Source organism: Varanus komodoensis, unplaced genomic scaffold (assembly GCF_004798865.1).
Source record: "Varanus komodoensis strain SLA01 unplaced genomic scaffold, ASM479886v1 scaffold29_1, whole genome shotgun sequence".
NCBI lineage: Eukaryota > Metazoa > Chordata > Lepidosauria > Squamata > Varanidae > Varanus > Varanus komodoensis.
The window spans coordinates 8,914,588-8,934,029 of record NW_025335759.1 but is presented as its reverse complement, the minus strand read 5'-3'; the positions used below and the strand labels follow the sequence as shown (position 1 = coordinate 8,934,029).

Genomic DNA, 19,442 nt, shown 5'->3' with positions numbered 1-19,442 from the left:
CACAGCCCTTTCCTTCCAGCCATCAATTTTCCAGTCATTTCCCAGCTTCTGTGCAAATTTTTCCATTCAGAAAGGCTGCAATGCCTCTCCAAAGGATTCCGTATCCGCGCAGGGAAACCTTGACGCTCAAACGTGCTTGGTCTTTGCAGCCCAGTTTTTTTGCCTTCCACTCCTCCACACCAGCACATGATGGGAACACCTGAAGCGCCTGGATATCTGAGCACAGACTGGAGTTTCAGGAAGCTCCTTTTGTGGTGGGAGGTGGAAAGGGAAACCTCGCTCGTGGCTTGTTGCCAGCCATGGTTTGATCCTTGCTCACAGGCGGTGGCATCTTGGTGTCCAAGAGCAACTCTGGGGCAGTTCGTCACCACTAGCTGTGGGGTGCTGAAAGCGGGACGAGAGGGTGCAGAGGAACTCCCCAGCTAGGGAAGGGGAGGGCAGGATGTGCTCCTTCGCTTGATATCCAGTGGGCCTAGTTACATAACGAGGCAGCCTGGTGTTTTGCACGCCCAAGGCAGGAATGGCAAGCCGTCAGGTGACGGCCGCCACCGTCTAAAGAAGTTTCATTTGGGGCATCTGCACAGGGTGGATTATTAACTCAGCCAAAGTCCACAGTTTCACACCAAGGGCAACCGAGGCGCAGCCAGACAGTAACGTGCCAGATGTTTTCAAAGGGCTGTTTACAAAGTCGACACAGCCCACTTACGGCAGGTTTTGCAACAGCTGTTCTGCTCGGCCCCGAGATGCGGTTTCGCCATGCCAGGACATGTGCTAAGAGGAAACTCTTGCACCGGCACACTGCCTTCCCCCACCTGTCGCGGAGTCGCTTCTCTTTCTTGCCGAGTTTTTCTTCTCTCAGCCTTAATGGCGAGCAGAATGTGCATGGATGTATCCATGTCAACACGCAACTGCAGGAAACAGGTGGCAAATAGTTCCAGAAGAGGATCTTGGAAACCTCGACTTTGCGTTGAACCAACCCACCCACGTCTCTGGTGCTCAAGAGTGAACAAGATTAGAAGTCGAAAGTCACCACAGGTATTGAGGAAACCTCAAATGCTGACAAGCTGCATCTCCAAAATCCCCTTCTCTGCAGGTTGAGTGGGAGGAGTGAAAACCAGCTGGGAGCTGCACCTTCCGCGATTCTCTCACCACCTCCTATTCTTGCGGCCACTTACTATTTCCTTGTATTTTATTTTTACTGCTGATAATCAAAGCTCTCTGGGGTGGGCACCAGGTTGGGAATGCATCTCTCAAGAGCAGGATCTAGAATGGCGGGGGGGGGTGAGTGGGGGAATCAGCTGAGTGAGGTGGCTGCCACCCTTCCGATTCTTGCTCCCCTCAGGCATGTGCAGAGGGGGCAGCAGGGGAACCAGCTGAATGGGGCAGTGCATGACCGAGCAGATTCTCCCCCCAGGTATGGAAGGGGCTTTCCTCAGGCCAGCGTGGGAGGCGCTGGGTGGGTGGGGATCAGCTGAGCAGCACTGCCCCATCCCAGCGCCGCTCAGCTGATCACCTGCTCCTGCCGCAAAGATCTGAAGCAGGGGAGGCGGGCACAGGAGGGACGACCCCATGGTGGAGCTCTCTGGTAGCTGCTTGGCAAGAGCGGCAATGGACCGCTCTTGCCAAGAACTCTCTGGTTTTGGCTTTGGTACCATGAGCTCGCTTTCCACGTTTGGACAACACAAGGAGCCATCACGGTGGTGAGAAACCACAGATCGGAGTGTTTATTTCTGCACTTGGCTTCTCAAGATGAAAAGTACCACGCTTTAATGGCACGGCCGAGTCTGGATGACAAGGGCACAAAGTCAGTTGTGCAATGCAAACCCAGCCAGCGATTGTATTTCTCTCACTCCTCTTTTTTCTCTTGCAAGGATCCCCAAGTCTTCCACCTTCCTGTTTGATTGTCGCAGCCACCCTATGAAGCCGCCAAGGTTGGGAGCCAATGGCTGGGCTCAAACTGATAACCCACACGCAAAAGGTCGCCATTGGACCTACACGTTATTGTTCATCAGCAAATCAGGCTTACAGTAATACGTGCTCGCCTTTGGCGAGCAGCAGTATTCTCCAGGGGAACAAACGTCGAACTCTTCATGGGACATAGCAACTAGGATGTTTTGGGGAATAAAGCTCAGTTGCTCCTCCCTATCCTGCTTTTCCAAACATGCTAGAATTGAGTATATACCGAATGTTCAAGGGCGGGGGAGGGGCATTTCCTGTGGACTGGCACCTTTTGTGGGACACAGCTGCTTCCCCTAAAGACACACAGGTCACAAATCACGCTCGGCACCAAGGCAGCAGGATGACAAAAAGTGCAATAATTTATTTATGTGAGCACCACAAAAAGTTTCCGTTTGGCAGTAAGACATGCTCAACGTCAGAACAGAGCAGAGAGAAGGCGAGGGCTGGAGGCGTAGCCGCAGAAAGAGATCAGAGAGGAGGAAAAGGTGGGAGGATGAGGCCGTGAAGGTGAAGCAAAATCAAAGGCGGCCCCCAAGGGGACTGGCATCCTTCCTGACCCACCCGCGCGGGATTTCGGAGAAAGGCGCTCAATCCACTTCCTCAATGGTGGGTCCCGAGGAGCCTCCGCCAGCCCCTCCTGCTCCTGGGAAGCCCCCGGGCATCCCGCCCGGCATCCCGCCCGGCATGCCCCCGGCCCCTTGGTACAGCTTGGTGATGATGGGGTTGCACACGTTCTGCAGCTCCTTCTGCTGGTGCTCATATTCATCCTTTTCCGCCATCTAGAGGAGAGATGGAGGCAACGCGTTACGAACGTTTCCGAGGCCATGGGACAGAACCTTCCCGCAGCCTTGCACCACCCCAGTTCTAGCCTCATTCACTGGCTCAGGAGGACTGTGCTGGTGTTTTATTGCCCCTCGTGAAAGAAGAGATGGGATTGGGCTGGTGCTGGCTCAGTCCATGGATTCTTGGAGACTGAGGGATGTCTCAGGTCCTGGATTCCCTGACATCCCTCAGTTTCTGCCAACTGGGCAGGCTACAGCTGATCGGGTTGCGGGCCCAATCCACAACGAAAGCGAATACGTATCAGGGTGCTTGGAACCCAAATGCTTTACTCCACGGGAAACCCAAGCAACGGAATACGGCTTTGGTTTATGGCTCAGCCTGGGGGAACTGTGGGAATGATCCCTCCCTCTGTGAAAGCTGCAGCTGGGAACACACCCTGGAAGCTCGTGAGCTGACTCAACCCACACCTGGCCAGGTGCAACCAGCAGAGGTCCAAGGAACAGGAACGTAAGGGGACGAATTGGACATCTGTCTGATTAGTGCTCCCGATCAAGTCCATGCAGGCAGAATTTACAAGACCTGAGCAGGGCTGTTGAGGAGAGGACATTTTGAAAGGCATTCAGTCAGAGGGGTGCCCAGAAGTCAGATAACCTGGCAGTGCGATTCCTCATAAAGGCCAACACCAGGGTTAAGGTTTGCCATTGTGAGGGCTCTGCTGCCCCCTAGTGGGACATCTGGGAAGACACTAGGATTTGCCACACTCTACATGCCTATGGACTCTGTTGGCTCATTTTGTTCGTTCTCTCTCAAGGCAAGCAGGAGGAACGACAGCTAAATTCTGGAAGGAGGCACCATCTGTTCTCATCGGTGGTCTAAAATCAAGGCAAGTCTCCTCCTTCGCCACGACACGCTGCTCTACTGGATCGTGGCTGCCGCACTCTGCCTCCCACTTGCGAAGAACACTCCGTGGAGAAGGAGCCCAGCTGCCTCCACCACCCCACTCTGAGGCCAACTCACCTGGTTCCTGTCCAGCCAGGAAATGACCTCATTGCACTTGTCCAGGATCTTCTGCTTATCCTCTGGGGACAGCTTGTCCTTGAGCTTCTCATCCTCTGCTGTGCTCTTCATGTTGAAGGCCAAAGATTCCAGGGAGTTCTTGGCTGCAATCTTTTCCCTCTGGATTTCGTCCTCGGCCTTGTACTGCTCTGCTTCTTGGACCATGCGCTCGATCTCCTCCTTGCTAAGCCGGCCTGCAGCAAAAAGCGGAACCTTGTTGAGTAAGCTCCAACCAACATAGGGAGACTACCTGTCCTCTCTTACAGAGGAGGCCTCTCCAGTCTAGGTCTGGTTTAAAGAGAAAGAACCGCAAGAAATGTTACACCCTGCAACCAGGTGACTGACTGACTGACTGCTTTCTGTATAATAGTGAAGCTCTGAATTGGTACCGACACATTTCAGTGGACTGCCTTCTTTCTTAGACACACACATCCTCTTTTTTGGCTATTCACATGTGGCCCTTCTGCACCAACCGAGAGTCACGGGCGGCTTCCTGTTCCCCAATGCGCTTACCTTTATCGTTGGTGATGGTGATCTTGTTCTCCTTGCCAGTGCTCTTGTCGACCGCGGACACGTTGAGGATCCCGTTGGCATCAATATCGAACGTCACCTCAATCTGGGGGACACCCCGAGGAGCAGGGGGGATCCCTGTCAGTTCAAATTTACCCAGCAAATTGTTGTCTTTGGTCATGGCACGTTCTCCTTCGTAGACCTGTGGTGGGGCAAGATGGGTGAGAAGTTGAGATAAAAACGCGTGGGCAGCCCTGCTGGATCAGCAAGCCGCTGGCTGACGGGAAATCCACAAATGGGGCTTCAAGTGCGGGGGAGAGCTTGCTTAGACCTCCTGGTCTTGCTTTTACTTTGAACAGAACCCTGTTCAGAAAGCAGCGAGAAATATTTAAAAAGAAACCTAGGCCTTGGAAGGGTCCCAACTCTCCTTCCCTGCCCCCTTTGCAGCTGCTGAGCAAAGACGCACGCTGGCTAGGCTCCAAGATTAGAGAAGCAACCTTGGAGCAGAACAGGGAACGTTCCAGTGGGCTGGGAGGGGAGGCCAGCAACGAAATATCTGAGCCTCTTTCCTTCCACCTCCGCAGCATCCCTTCTTAGACTGGCTGAAGATCCTGCCTAGCGAGTCCCACCAAAGACAGAGGATGGGAGGACTTCTTGGCACAGCTCTTCCTCCCGCTCTGCTGGCTTCAGCTTGGCAGGGAGTAGGAATCTCAAGTCTCTGAGTTTGGAGATCCCTGAGCTAGAAGGGCATTCTGGACAGGATGGGGTCCTAAGTGGAGGTTGTTTCACAAAACTGCTGCTGCGGCTTCTTGCTAACTATCCGGAGCCTGCTGGCTTTGGTGTTTGGCAAAACGGGGCCATCACGAGCCTTTGTGGTGCACAGCCTTCCACCTGAGCGCTACCCCATTACAGCATCGTCGGGGCATGGCACAGATGCCCGCACGCACCTGGATGAGGACCCCTGGCTGGTTGTCGGAGTAGGTGGTGAAGGTCTGGGTCTGCTTGGTGGGGATGGTGGTGTTGCGCTTGATGAGGGCGGTCATCACCCCGCCGGCCGTCTCGATGCCCAGGGACAGGGGCGTGACGTCCAGCAGCAGCAGGTCCTGCACGTTCTCGGATTTGTCCCCACACAGGATGGCAGCCTGGACAGCTGGAAGGACAACGCGGCACGTCAGGGCGCAGAAGAGCCAACCAGCAAGTGGCGCGTGTGAAACACTCTGGGGAATCTAGCCCTTTGGATCCTATTTCCCCCTCCCCACCAAAAAAAAGATCCTTCCAGGAAGGCTCCCGGAAGACGCCACTCCACTGCTGTTGATGCTCCACAGCCGATGCCTCAGGGCTAAACCACACGCTACAGCAAATGCGCAAGCGTGCAGCAGAACGCCACTGTACCGCTTAGTTTTGTGCAAGCGTGCTGGGCCCCGATCCACGCTGGGACTGCCACAGACAGCTAGGTGGGAGACGTTCAAACCTTCCCTCCCAGCCCTCATGTCTCCCCTTCCTCACTCACGCACCGTGGGGACTCAAAGGAAAAGTTTCCCTCCATCAGTGCCGATAAAGGATTTTTCCTTCTGTGTGTGTGTGTGTGTGTGTGTGTGTGTGTGTGTGTGTGTGTTGTTTAACCGGAAGCAACACAGGACAAGTGGGTGCAGAAGCACACTGGGTGAGGCAAAGATGTCAGGAACCAGCGCAGGCCACAGGCCACCTCCAGGCTAAGGGGTCCGTGTCTCCAAGCCGGACCCACCTCACAGTACCTGCTGGACAGGCCAGAGAGGTGCAACAGGGCCATTCCCACCTCTGGCACGCACTTTCCTTTCCTGCAAATCACCTCAGGATGAGCAAGTTGTTGAAACAAGACAAATCCGCTGATCCCCTTTTGCAGAAATGAGGGCAGGGAGATCGTACACTCTAGGATTTCTAGCCTAGTGCCCTCCAGGTGCCACTTGCTGGGGCATGCTGGGAGTTGTAGGCACCTGGAGGGCACCATGTGGGGAGACACCTGTGTACCCCTTGGCATCTTCCCTTTCAAAAGCCTTGGAAGGCTGCTGCCTGTCAAAGCAGAGAGCATCAGGCCAGAAGCCCACAGGGGACCAAGACATTGTCCAATGACCACTCCTCTTATGCCAGCCTCAATTCCCTGAACAAGAAGCAGGTGATCCAGCATCCGTCAGGTATTTTGGGCAGCGGGTTCTATGCTCATTGGCTGCTGGACTAATGTGAATCGTATTCCAAAGCGCCTGGAGGGCTTGAGGGCTCTTATTCCTGCTCTGAAAGAATATTCTGGCCAAGCACGGCAGGAACGGCTCACAGTCACCCTTCCTGCACAACCCTTAGAGATGCAGCCTTGCCGTCATCGCCATCCAAGGAGCAGGGGAGGGGCCTTCCTACAGCGAGCTTCCACGAGCATCTCCAAGGAGCTCAGCGGGTTCCCCCTTACTCTGCTCCAACCCCTCTACCCGATTCCGCTCTCGGGTGCAGCCCTTTACCTGCTCCGTAAGCCACCGCCTCATCGGGGTTGATGCTCTTGTTAAGCTCCCTGCCGTTGAAGAAGTCCTGCAGCAGCTTCTGGATCTTGGGGATGCGGGTTGAGCCCCCCACCAGCACGATGTCGTGCACCTGGGCCTTGTCCAGCTTGGCGTCGCGCAAGGCCTTCTCCACGGGCTCCAGGGTCCCCCGGAAGAGGTCTGCGTTCAGCTCTTCGAAGCGGGCCCGGGTGATGGAGGTGTAGAAATCGATGCCCTCGTAGAGGGAGTCGATCTCAATGGAAGCCTGGGTGGAGGAGCTGAGGGTGCGCTTGGCCCGCTCGCAGGCCGTGCGCAGGCGCCGGACGGCCCGCTTGTTGTCGGTGATGTCTTTCTTGTGCTTGCGCTTGAACTCCGACACGAAGTGGTTCACCATGCGGTTGTCGAAATCCTCGCCTCCCAAGTGGGTGTCCCCTGCGGTGGACTTCACCTCGAAGATGCCGTCCTCGATGGTCAGAATAGAGACGTCGAAGGTGCCGCCGCCCAGGTCAAAGATCAGAACGTTACGCTCGCCGCCCACCTAGCGAGACGGCATTCGAACCATTTAGGAATCGCACCCCAATCTGAGGGACTTCCTCGTCTTCCTTCTACCACCTGATGCAACATTTCACTGTGAACTGAACTGTGGTTTATACTAGGGCGAGAAACTAAAATAGGAGCAGGGAGCTGGATGACCCTGACAAAACGATGGCCAACCGGGAGGGCGAGAGCCTGCAAAGCAATCTCCCATCATGGAACAGAAATAACAGCAGGGACTGCTTTTCCTACTAGTCCTGGCAGGGCGGGAATGAGGGGAAATGGCTCAGCGGGGGTCTGGAGGCCAGCTCAGTGGGCTGCACTGACCTAAGAGGTTCCTCATCCCTGGTTATAAACCCTACTCCTGAAATCATTAAGCTGCTACAGATACCAGCGTGGGTTGTCCATCAGCAAGGCCTCCAAAAATTGCTAGGAACAGTGGTGACAGGACAGTGCTGAGAGACACCCGGGTTCCTCCCGTCCAGCCTTCTCCACCCTGGTCTTCTCCAGAGTTTTGGGCTTCAGCATCCATCAGGCCCAGCCAGCAAGCCCAGCAGCCAGGAATGCTGGGGACAGCGGCCAAAAACATCGGCGGTGTAGAGTAGGGAAGCCGGCTTAGACCCTCACAATCCCATTCTGTGCTGATGCCTCTGGCCTCCATCTCCCTCGCGCTTTGAACTTGGGAGCCCCGGTGCGTCTCACCTTTTTGTCCAGCCCGTAGGCGATGGCTGCAGCGGTGGGTTCGTTGATGATGCGGAGGACGTTGAGGCCGGCGATGGTGCCCGCGTCCTTGGTGGCCTGCCGCTGCGAATCGTTGAAGTAGGCCGGGACTGTGATGACGGCGTTGGCAATATTCTGTGATGCAGAGACGAGAAGAGGTCAGGGAAGCTGCGACCCTTCCTGTGTCCGCCACGCTCGCAGGAATCTCTGCATCGCACGGAATGCCTCCCTGCAAGCCTTTTACCTCTTCAGTCTCTTCTACAAGAAGGGTCCCCATTTCAGTCCACAGTGGGCAAAACTCTCTCCCCTTACTGGAAACCCAGTGCCAGGTTGGCCAAGACTAACCTCCCCTATGCAGCTGCCTCTGGGAGTGTTGGACTACCGCTCCCATCACTGCCCACCCGGCTGCCCACCAGCCACTGCACCGCCGTGACGTACCTTGCCCAGGTAGGCCTCCGCGATTTCCTTCATCTTGGTGAGGACCATCGAGGAGATCTCCTCTGCGTAGAAGGTCTTTGTCTCGCCTTTGTACTCCACCTGCACCTTGGGGCGGCCTGCGTCGTTGATCACGCAGAAGGGCCAGTGCTTCATGTCGGAGTGCACCACCGGGTCGTCGAAACGGCGGCCGATCAGGCGCTTCGCATCTGGGGGGAGGAGGAGGAGGAGGTGGCAATGGGGAGGAGCGGCCAGCCACAAACCAGCAGGGGCCGATCGCTTGCGCGGGAAGTGCGATGCCGGCCCCAGTGGGACCAGGGGCTGCCCTTCTTTCAGAAGGAGTAGCTGGCACACAGTCCATCCTCTCCGCCCCCCTGAGAGGTCTACTGGGATGGCTCCCTGGAAGACGCTGTGCCAAGGGGGCAGTGTGAACCGTTCAACGTCCCACTGGGGCCGTCACCTCCTGCATCCTGGCAGTGGACAATTGCTGGGGCTTGAGCGCTGCTGAACACTGAAGAACAGCGGAGGTCCTCCTGCAAGGGTGAAGCTCCGAGCTTCACGCCTCGTTCCTGCAATGAGGAGGCTCATGCCGGGTCTCCTCCGACCCTCCCTGGCTTCCTCCACTGGCAACCTCTGCAGTCCAGGAAGACATCCATGCATGAGGTGCGCACTGGGAAGCCCCGCGACTGGAGAGCCAAGGGTACCAGCCCTGGTTGGCTGGTTAGTGGAGAATCTGCCTTATTTCATCAACACCCGCTTAGGAAACCTCCCGCGATCGTTCCACCAGGGGGTCCAGATCTTTCGAGTTATCCTCCAACTGAGGGAGGTGCCTCGGCTGGACAAGGTGCTGGGGCGATCCGCCAAGCTGGTGCTCCAGGGACGGCAAAGGAACCCCGGAAGGCCCCCGCACACTCCTTACCGAAGACGGTATTGGTGGGATTCATGGCCACCTGGTTCTTGGCGGCATCCCCGATGAGGCGCTCCGTGTCCGTGAAGGCCACGTAGCTGGGGGTGGTGCGGTTGCCCTGGTCGTTGGCGATGATCTCCACCTTGCCATGCTGGAAGACGCCCACGCAGGAGTACGTGGTCCCCAGATCAATGCCTACAGCTGGGCCCTTGGACATCCTGGCTGCAAGAGAACATGCACCCAGCATTAATACAAGGTCTGGAGGACGGCCAGTGTGTCCTGCTCGGGGGAAAACTGCCCCAGTTTTGAGGTTCTGCTGTACCCCCAGGTAGGACAGGGAAGGCACCATCTAAGTTCCTGAGAGCCATTGCTAATTCACGCAGACCATCCATGCCCAATCAGGTGGCCCCCACATGTGCTGGGCTACTACCATGTTGGCTGGGGCATGCTGGGAGTTGTAGTTCAACACAGTAGGGAAGGCTGACATAGCTTAGTACAAGGCTAGTCTGGTGTTTACTCTCCACCATTCCTCATGGCCAGGAATCCAGGGAAAAGTTTTGCCCTCTACAGGCAACCAACCTGGTACCTGCCACTTCTTTTGGACTACAACTCCCATCAGCCTCTGCCAGCATCACCAGTGGTCAGAAAGCTAGGGGTTGTAGTCTAATACATCAGGCTGGCAAGGCGGATTCTAATGAGATCCCCCAACTTTGCTACTCCATCCTATGCAAACCAGAAGTACCAGGTCTCCAGCTCTACGCTCCAGACTTCGAATGCACCCCTAAAAGCAGCAGAGCAAAACCAAGCAAGTGAATTCCAAGGTCCTACATTCAAACATCAGATCTGTCGGTGACTTGCAAGCTGGCCGTCATGTGGCCTCTCTACTCCCATCTGTAGCATGGACATAATGCTGACCTACTTTATAGGGCTACTGTAAGCACTGCCAAGAAAGCATTCAAAGTACTTCAAGTATTTAACATGCCCCACAAAGATTAACTGTCAATATGCCTTCATATGAAAGCAGGAAGGATAATAGATGATGGACACTCTTCAGTTTTCCGCTTTTCTTTCAGCAGAGAAGGCTGTTCTTTGTTCTCCAAAACAAGGAAGAAATTGGAATCCAAACCATCTTTGCATTCAAATGTGGTTTTGAATTGCATTCCACTTGGTTCTAGGATTTGGTGCTTCCCTGCTTGAGTTTCTGCAGCTGGGCAGCTATCTTAAAGGGAAACTAAAGGAGATGCTATTCGTGCAATTAGCAACTCTACAAATGGCTATTTAAAAATAAGTTTTGGATAAGCGGGGGCGGTTCTCGCCTTGCATCCTTCACCCTCCCCCTGTGGTTCAGTCTGGGGGACTTTTCTGTGTTAGTCGTGCTAGCTTTACTGCTGATCAAGACAAGCAAGCTGGAACACACCGCATCAGGACACAAAGGGTTAAAACCCTCTCGCACCCCCCTCCCCAAATTGCAATCCAGACTGGGCCATTTCCTTTTAAAGTTATTTGCGGCTTCTTGTCTCACTCCATTCTTATTCTGGCTTGCAGAAAGGAAGAGAATGTGGATCTAAATATTACATATCCTGCCTTTCCTGCCCCCCACTCGGGGGGGGGGACCCTAAGGTGGCATACCACCCCCCCCCTCCATTTTATCCTCACAACAACATCCTACACGTTTAAGTTAGGCCGAGAGTCAGTGTTCTTCCTGAAGTCACTTAATAAAGTTCAGGTCGAAATGGGGACCAGAATCCAGATCTCTCAAGTCCCAGTCCTGCGCTCTAAGCACCACCCCATACTGGCTTTCCAAGCAAATGAACGAGATACACACCAAAAACAGAGATAATATTTGGGGCTGGGGAGCAACTCTTAGCATGCTCTTCTTAAAAAAAAAAAAAAAACAAAAAGAACTCAAAATCTATGCATGGGTTGTAGCCTCCAATGGAAGTTTTTGAAATAAATCTTTGGGAAAAAAACGTGCATGAGTAGTATGAGACAAACTTTCCGCTCCTGTTTGTAGAAAAGTATGCACAGAGGCGAGGAGACATTTGATTTAAAATTAAATCAAGCAGAAAGACTCAAGAGGGGGCAGGAGGAGGGGATGGAAGAACTGATGCAGCAGCTTGCTTGGGCCCCTGTAGCTTCAGCAGGTGCCCAAGGGCAGCCATGCAAACAGCCTCCCAGACTGGGGCTTCAGGAGCCGGTGGATCATCTCGTCATCTCACACTGGTGCCCTACTCCAGCTGTGGAAGGGCTGAGATTGCGTTTGGGCCAAAGTAAGAAGCCTCTTTAACCTCTCAAAACAAAGATGCAAAAGCCTAGAAATGCTGAAGCACTCTGCACATGCCCAGGAATACTTAGGTGCATAATAGCCCTAACTGTGGAAGAGTTCGAGCATCTTCAAAACAGAGATGCTAAAGGATGCACTGGTTAAAAATACAGAAGTGGTTTTTAAAATACCTAGCTAAAGAGACTGCTGCATTTTCCTAAGACAAAGATTCTTTTCTACTCCCTTTGCCAAAGGAGCAAGAACCAGCAATTTATCTCCGTGAGAGATAGCTGTCTATTGAGGCAAAAGTGCGCAAGCATGTCTTATCAGTCCTGCTGGCTTTCCACTACGCCCTGTCCTGGACTCAGAAGCCAAGGGGTGGATCTCAGGGAAGCGCCTTGGCAAGGGAGACGGCAGGATCAGACCCAGTTTGCCAGCTCAGAGCCAGGCTTCGGAGTCCTGGCGAGAAGGGCATGGCTCGCTGCACGAGATAAAACGCTCGAGAACAAGCCCGGTGACTCCCAGAGCCACCCTGTGCCTTGCCCAGCTGTGCCCCATTATCGGGAGCAGCCAAAGGGCTGGCGCTAGTGCAAACAGCTGCCGGGCGGCTCCGCTGCACTTTCCCCCCACTCCCTTCTGCTGCAGCACAGATCTTTCTAGAACTGTCCAACTGGGAGGACTCAGAGACTGCGGCGGAGAGAGATCGGGAGACTGCAGCAGGCGGCGGAGGAAACCAAACCGCCACGGAGGGAGCTCTGGAAAACAGCCCTTGCTCTCGGGGCTTTCAAGACAGCTTTGACCCCAACCTGCCTTCCTCCCAGATGCAAACTACAACCTAGAATCATAGAACCATAGAGTCAGAAGAGGCTAGCACACCCACTGGCGGGAAGCTCCGACTGTTGCAGGACATCTCTCCATGTCCTCTGGCTGCGGAAAATGGGAACTGTAGTCTAATGCATCTGAAGACTCTGCTTCCAGGGCCACCTTCTTAAAGCCACTCTCCAGAGTTACTTTCTCCCCAGTTTTCTGGGCAGCCCAGAACCTTAGACATTTTAGGAATAGAATCTAGATTATATTAAGTCAGTCTATCCAGCCTGGTATTGCGAACACTGGCAGGCTGTTTGAGGAGTTTTTCCGGCCCTAGTTGCAATGCAGGGATTTGAAGCTGTGATATTCTGCATATAAACCGGGGATTTATCACTCAGTGGTGGTCCTTCCTAATCTATTTCTTTAACCCTTGGCAGGAAAGCAACAGAGCTTAGCCGGAACAGCACCAGGTTTGAATGACAAATATGAGGTCCAGAATAGGCAAGTGCCTCTGAGGATAGTTAAGTGTCCTGCCCTCGTCTTTGTGCAGTTAGCATTCTGCAAACATCTGGCGCTGAGCACGGGGACTCAGGGAAACTTTCGTGTTTGCCACAAATTCTAGGTTTGTTTCCCAGAACCCACGGGGCTCGGCCGGGGAAGGACTCGGAGACCCAAGTTCAAATCCCCACTGATCTATCACATTCACAGCATGATGTTCTTTCCCCCTGGCTTTCCTCAGGCACATGTTGTGAAAATAAAGGCTGGCACAAGGGGAGGAGAAATATATGAAAACAGCTGATTTCACAGAAAGGGAAACTTGAGTACTCAGCTGGGGGACAGGAGTTGCCATGATCCAAATGCTGTTGGGCTGCAGCTCTTTACTGTCCCTTGCTATGCACGGTAGAGTGGACGGGAGCTGCAGGCTGCAACATCTGGACAGCCACAAATTGGGCACCCTTGATCTAAACCTATTTACTGAAGAGTAGGGAAAAGAAGAGATGCCAGCTCCTTTCTTTTCACACTGTATGCCAACAAACAAACAAACAAACAACTTACTAACAACTTACTGGTTACCTGAAGGAGCGCTTACATCCATATACACCCGCCTGCCCCTTGAGATCTGTGAGAGGCCCTTCTCCGGGAACCCTCCGTGAAGGAAATTAGGAAGGTAGGTACTCGGAGGAGGGCTTTCTCTGCGGTGGTGCCCAATCTATGGAATGCACTCCCCAGAGAGGTCCGCCTGGCGCCGTCGTTATTTGTTTTTCGGCGCCAGGCAAAGACCTTTTTATTTAAACGTCATTTTAATTGTTAATATTATTTGCTTATTTTATCTGGCCAGGGCGACTTATTTTATATTATTTGTTTTATATTTTGAATGTATTATTATTTTAATTTTATCTTGTGAGCCGCCCCAGGCTTCGGCGAATGGGGCGGCATAGAAATGTTTTAAATAAATAAATAAAAAATAACAGACTTGGCTCCCAGAATGCCCCCTCACCAGAAGAAGACAGAACTATATGCACAACTGATGGAACAAGGTAAGACACTCCATCCTTAAAGCCTCATCAAATCTTCCCCAGGGTAAATACAGTCAATATTCATAAGGAATCCAAGTTAAAACTTCCGTCTCCTGGTTCAAGAGGTCACGTGGCCAACTTCCCCAGTCCGTCCACTGTTACGCTTCCAGTTGCAGACATTAGCCAGTGATGATAATGCTTAAGCAGTTTCTGCTTTCCTGATCAGCTGGAAACTCTTACCCAAATTTCTCAGTTTGCACATTACTGAATAACTAATATTCTAAAGAATAGAATCGAATACGTAACAACCCATTGCCAATTGCGCACCTGCTAACAGGGAACTATTTATGGACCTACAGGCAAAACACCTTTTTATACTCTTACATCTGTTGCCCCATGTTACTCATTTGAGAGTTGTTTTTAAATCTGCTCTGGTGTATTTATCTATTCAATTAGGGTGTTTCAATTTGCTTTTGTCACAATTGTGGACATCAGACACGTTTTATTTTGATAACTTAAAAAAGACACATTCGGTGAGAACAAACAAACCATCCTGCAGACAGAGTTCAGAATCATTTTTGTGGTGGATGGAGTGCTTTAACCCCAGCTAGAGTTATAGCTTTACTTCTGTACTGCTCCTCGTCTGCAGCTCTCCAGTGGTTCGCAAAGCCACGCAAAAAAATGCAAACCACCCATTTCAAAAAGCCACGCCAGAAAAGGGGAGCGAAGGTCGCACCCACCGTGAGATATAGAAAAGGTATGGCTCGATTCCTCGCCCGGCTTCTTTTGCTCTGGAAGTTGTCTTGCGGCTCTCCGAGCAGAAACACGAGGCTGTGCAAAAGGCCTCTTTGGAAGGACTCGCGCCCGCCTCCCACTCGGGGACCTGCCAGCCGCACGCGCGGACGTGCAGCTTTCCCCAACACGGCGCACCCCAGATGTGCCAGCCCGCGACTCCCAGCCCCTCCCCGCCCGCCTGCAGTCCGACACATCTGGAGGGCAGCACGCTGCGGGAGGCTGGCCTGGAGACCGGCCTCCGATGGTAAATTTCCAGGGCAAAAGCTACGCAGTGCTTTATTACGACACAGCAAACCTACAACTTTTTTTTTTGCATTTCCGGAGTTCAAGCAAGCACAACGGAGGCTGCGCCCCCGCCTCTTGCGCAGTTTAAGCGCCGCCAATTTGCAAGAGACCGAGATCCAGGCGCGTCGCTCAAGGCAAATGCAGACGTGACTTGTTCAAACGCGCATCTTCTTCTTTTTTTTGCTTTTCTCTCCGGTTTTACGAAGAGTGAGTCCCAAGGGTCCAACCTGGATTGCAACTCCAGGAAGTGAGGAAACTGTTAAGAGCGCTATACCAACTCTAGAATAAACATAGCTGACTAAATACGCATTTTATGTGATGGTTGTGTTGGCCCTTTTGAGCCGCGTGCCGTAAAACTCATTAGCGCTTCTTTTTAAGCAAGGACGCTTACGTCAGGACCGAGCTTGCAAGTTTGCTTTATGTTGCAGGAGAGCACCTCGTAGGAAATAACGTTTCCCCAGCCCGTGGAATATAAATTTCCTAAACTGGAAATGCTACCGCCCTATTTCTAAGCCGAGATCCCGCCGAGCCCTCTTTCCGCCCTGCGCTCCTTTGCGCTTGCAGCCCCGACGCTGCCGCGGTGGAAGAGCTCTCTGCACTGTGCTCAGAGACGCTCTTGCCACCGCAGTTTCTGGAAGGGTCCCCACTCTTGAAAGCACGGTCCGCGGCTCCGGGTAACCCCCCGCCCCCCCGCCAGGCAAAAAATGCGACAACCCAAGCGAGGACGCACTTCGCTCCGCTGCAGAGGCGACCTGGCAGAGAGGTCGCAAGTCACGGATCCCTCCCGAGCGGGGGAAGGAGGGCGACCGACCAGGTGGCGGAGCGGGGGCGGCCGGCCGGCGCCCGCCCCCGTCCCGCTGCAAAAGCAAGCGGCGCCGCGCCAGCAGCGGCTCCTTCCTGCCGGACGCTTGCAAAGGGTACCTTGTCGACACCGCAGCCGCCTTCCTCTGGCGCAAAAGCAGCAAGAGAAGCCCGGGGCGGGGGAGCGAGCGCGATCCACACGGCTTTCCGCGCGCGTCTCTGATCCCCGCTCGCCCGCTTTTCCGAGACTTTATACGGCGCGCCGGCCCCTCCCGCTCGGCCAGGACCCCCCCCCCCCAGGGCGCTGACACTTTGCAGAAGCTTCTCGATTTGGCTCCTGTCCTCGTCCAATCCGGCCCGGGCTGGGCCCGTCCGTCAAGGGCCGAGGGGCGGGGCCACGCGGGCGGGGGCGGGGCCGCGCTCCAGCTGTCGCCATTCGCTCGTCTGGACGGGCTTGAGCCTCGCCTGGAACCTTCAAGAAGGCGAGCGGCGCGCTGCGCCCCCTATCGCGCGCCCGCGGGGCCGGCCCCATGCTTTCGCTATAAATACATTTCTCGGGGGCCGCGTTGCTGCCCTGCAAGCCATGGGCTCATGTTCTAATTTTACCCCGCCGGGGTGATTATTTCGAGGGAAAGGGCAGGCGGCAGCTTCCACGAAACTTGGAGGAGCTCAGTTATCATTAGGGGAAGGGGAGGGGGTGCCATGTTAGATTGCTGGAGACCGCAAAGTTGATGATTAACCCCTGGAGGGGAGTTGCAGAAGAAGGGATAGAGCAGGACAGGCTTTCAACCAGTGGAGCAAAGGTTATCACTGAACATGTGCAGAATGCCTGTCCGAAGTGACGTCCTTAGGCTGCCAAAAAGCCATGAAGTTTTCTGCTGGGGTTGCTTCTTTTCTGGTTAGTGAAGGCAAAGCCACTGGGGAATGTTAGCCAGCTCCCAGGCTGTATGCCACAAGATGAGAAGGCAAAACTCTCCGGAGAAGCCCATCCTGCTAGGGAAACTAGAAGGGAGAAAAGAGGGAGGCTGACTGTGAGATGGATTGTCCTCACAAAGGAGTCTGCAGTCTAGGAGTTTCAAGAGCAGAGCAGGGCTGTCTTTCATTGGGCTGCCAAAAGTCAGAGACAACTTGACGGCAAATAACGGGTGTTGCGCATTATTAGAAAAGATCGTGGTCTGTAAAATGTGTGAACCAAACCTAAAAGCATTAAGCTATTTGATTCAGGGTTATGCATTCATTTTGGAGGGAGCAGGAACTCCTCCCCCCTCTGTGACAAACAGAAGATAGTAGGCACTGGCTCTCATTCATTCTGCCCCAAGCATTGGTTCAGAATGTCAGCTTCCTCCCCTGTATTAGATAAGCCGGAGAGTAGAGCTAGGTATTCTCCCCACATTTGAAACTCATCAGCTCAAATTCTTTTGGATAGCCTCTAGAGATCTCCACAGCCACAGACCCCTACAGTATCTTCTGGCACTGACCAAGTAAGAGCGGAAAAATCTGTAAGACAGGACCCCCAAAGTCAAACACGGCCAGCCCATCCAGAAGAAGACCATGGTTGATGGCAGAAGCTGCTGCAAGATCCAAACGAACAAAAGGAATCTCATTCTGCCTGTCCATCTCAACATAGGTTGAGGGCACAAGGCAGCCAAGGCAGTTTCTGTTCCCAAAGTTAGGCTTAAAGCCAAACTGAAATGGATAACAGACTGCAGTTAAGATCAGTCACATGTCTACAGCTTCCCAAACTAGTCTGGCCTTGAAAGACTTTTAGTCCTGAAATGCATTTATGGAACCAATAAGGGCTGGTTTGCGGGTCCTGGAATATTCCTAGAATAAAAGGGTGGTTGAGAAATGTTGGAGCAACATCAAGGAAATTAAGATTATTTTTGTTCTGAAAAAATAATTCCACTTCATGCTCAAAGGGAGATCTGATTCTTTGAATTTTGGAAGGCATTGTTTTGTATCTCACACAGAGCTAGCAAAAACAGAAGCAAAAATGACAGAACTGAAACTGCCATAATTTGGGCACATGAGAAGGCAAGATGCATTGAAGAAGATAATCATGCTAGAAGAAATTAAAGGCAGAAGAAAATGAAGAACGATGAGATGCATTGATTCCATCAAGGAAGCACAGCCTTGCGTTCACAAGAGCCGAGTGGGACTGTCAAGGGCAGAACATTTTGGAGGGCTTCCATTCATAGGGTTGCCCTAAGTCCGAGATGACTTGATAGCACATAGCAACAAGTATTTCTATTCATGTTTAATTCTATAAATGTTGGAAGCCACACTGAGTCTTACAAATAGAAATAGAACTGCACCGGAGCTGTAAAACCATTTTGGAAAAACTTCCCCCATTCGGAGCTGACGTTGCCTTCGCCTCTCTCCCACACAAAGCATCTGTAACGCAAATTAATGAGCACACAAACGTGAATGGCACTAGGGCACCTGCTTTTGTGCCTACAGAACAGCCCCTGTGGCTTTGCACCAAAGCCGGCTCTCTTGCCATCTGCAGCCGGAGTCTGTACCCTGCACAGCTCCAGACAAAGAGTCCGGCCAAATACAGCACACATGTGGTACAGGTTATATTTTGACAGGGCTGCATGCTTGTTTGTTTGTTTATTAGCTCTATATCCCAGTTTTTCCTTACAACAAACTCAAAGTGGCTTACGTCATTCTCGTTCTCAATCTGATCCCCACAACAGCAACCCTGTGAGGTAGGCTGGGCTGAGAGTCTGTGACTGGCCCAAAGGCATCCAGCTGGCTCCATGGTCGAGCAGGGACTAGATCCCAGATTTCTTGAGTCCCACCCTCACACTCTTAACCACTACACCACACTGCCTCTCAAGGTTGCCCATAATTGCCCCAGGAGGTAGATCTGCTCTGTCTTCCTCACTGGAGTTCATGTTACTTCACAGTAACAACCTTTTCAAGATATAATACTATTCCGCTAATATTTTGGATCCATACCTGATTTCATATTTAGTAGGGGCTTTTGGGAGGGAATTTTGCCAGTGTCAGCATTTTCTCATTGGAGACCTATTCACCTCATGCAAATACAACCTGGGACACATCGGAAGAAAACAAACTCTGGAACGATCGATCCTTGCCTGGCATTCTTCAGGTGTACATTGCCTCCACTGCACAAAAGCATCCTTCAGGTGCCACCTTCCTTCCGAAATCCAGTCTTGCTATGAAGCAGCAGGCAAAGGATTCCAGTGGTGTCCTGACCTTCTTTAGTTCTGCTTCCAGCCTCCGTCTGTCTCTGTGCATCACTTTGAAGGAAAAATGGGGGGCTTTTATTTCAAGGTCAAAAATAGTTAAGGGCCAAGCTATGTCTGTCCAATATGCTTTTATTTATAGGAGGGAAAAACAGCTACTGGGTCTCAGTCTGGAATAAACGCTAAGCCAAAATCAGAAGGCTAGGCCTGCTTTCTGCAGAAAACACCTCCCCGCCCCCCAATAAAAAAAAATCTGGCTTGCTCAAAAGGTGCTACTTGCAGGAAATTGTGCTTTGGGTGGCAAATTGTACCCAAAAAGGCACAATTGTGCCTGTTTGTTGAAAAAGGGAA

The 19,442-nt window shown here is 52.8% G+C and overlaps 1 protein-coding gene across 1 annotated transcript; it reads right to left on the bottom strand.

Moving 5' to 3' along the window:
* Nucleotides 1-2,294: 2,294 nt before the first annotated feature.
* Nucleotides 2,295-16,153, bottom strand: LOC123025846 (heat shock cognate 71 kDa protein-like). The gene is made up of 9 exons (XM_044434931.1): nt 15,997-16,153; nt 9,421-9,630; nt 8,505-8,710; nt 8,049-8,201; nt 6,795-7,350; nt 5,256-5,458; nt 4,312-4,510; nt 3,760-3,992; nt 2,295-2,738 (listed from the first exon to the last, which is right to left on the bottom strand). The coding sequence occupies exons 2-9, from the start codon at nt 9,623-9,625 to the stop codon at nt 2,547-2,549; spliced, it is 1,947 nt and encodes a 648-aa protein (XP_044290866.1). The 5' UTR covers nt 9,626-9,630; nt 15,997-16,153; the 3' UTR covers nt 2,295-2,546.
* Between the last annotated feature and the right edge of the window lie 3,289 nt (nt 16,154-19,442).

Bases quoted from the DNA above. Each gene is read 5' to 3' on its own strand.
- LOC123025846 (XM_044434931.1), bottom strand. From the start codon at position 9,625: ATGTCCAAGGGCCCAGCTGTAGGCATTGATCTGGGGACCACGTACTCC. The intron at 8,202-8,504 runs GTACGTCACGGC...TCTGCATCACAG, and splicing joins CGGAGGCCTACCTGGGCAAG to AATATTGCCAACGCCGTCAT. The intron at 5,459-6,794 runs GTAAAGGGCTGC...TTGTCCTTCCAG, and splicing joins GGCGGTGGCTTACGGAGCAG to CTGTCCAGGCTGCCATCCTG.